Raw genomic sequence first — 831 nt, forward strand, 5'->3', positions numbered from 1 at the left:
GTACAGCGCAACCGATGCGACGTACGCGTTGCCATACTGCATCGCATACAGACCCAAGTCACGCTTGCGGTTGCTTCTGGACACGACGTTCATCGGCTCTGTATCGAGGATCAGAAGGTTGACATTTTCACCACTGGCAAGCACCTGGTGCACACCCGAAGCGCCGACGTCACGCGAAAATTCTTCGCTGCCCAGAATCCACTGACTCAGCGGCGCAAAGTACTGCTTCAAGGCGTAGATCTCAGCCAGGAGCCCACACTGGTGCTGCTCGTTTTCAAGCAGAATTGCGATCTCGTTCGCGAGCTCCTCGTGCTTCGGCTGCTTCTCACACCAATGCACAAGGCACTCGAGCAGACGCTGCGACACGATATCCTTGGTATGCTCGCTGGAAACAAGCGTCTTCACCTTGTCCTGGAGCTCCTGACGCTTTGCCAGGATACCGAGATGCACACCGAACCCGAACTCGCCGTTCTCAAGAGCAACATCGTCGCTCGCGGTCTTGTCCTGTGCCTTCCACACAGTCTCGGAGCGCACGAGATTGGCAATAACAGCACACTTCTCGAACAGCTGCAGTAACATCTTGACGTACGGAGCTTCAAAGCCGTCCTTAGACGACACGTACGAGTCCACTAGCTGTGCCGTGGCTGCTTTCTTGACGTTGAACTCCTCAGTGGCAATCGGAGATGCAACGATAAAACCATTCTGCAATTTGTCCGCAGCCAGCTCCTCCACCAAAGTGCGTGCAGTCACGACGTCTAAGACGGACTCACAGACGTTGAAAGCGTACTTGCCGCCAATAATCTAGGGTACCCCCTTATTCTGCCAATCTTC

General features: G+C 54.6%; 1 protein-coding gene across 1 annotated transcript; it reads right to left on the reverse strand.

Annotated features, from left to right (window-relative positions):
• Nucleotides 1-110: 110 nt before the first annotated feature.
• PITG_19970 (uncharacterized protein) lies at nucleotides 111-579 on the reverse strand (the record flags this gene model as incomplete). Its single annotated transcript, XM_002895755.1, has 2 exons — nucleotides 111-144; nucleotides 203-579. The coding sequence occupies 2 exons, from the start codon at nucleotides 577-579 to the stop codon at nucleotides 111-113; spliced, it is 411 nt and encodes a 136-aa protein (XP_002895801.1).
• Between the last annotated feature and the right edge of the window lie 252 nt (nucleotides 580-831).

Source organism: Phytophthora infestans, genomic scaffold (assembly GCF_000142945.1).
Source record: "Phytophthora infestans T30-4 supercont1.135 genomic scaffold, whole genome shotgun sequence".
NCBI lineage: Eukaryota > Oomycota > Peronosporomycetes > Peronosporales > Peronosporaceae > Phytophthora > Phytophthora infestans.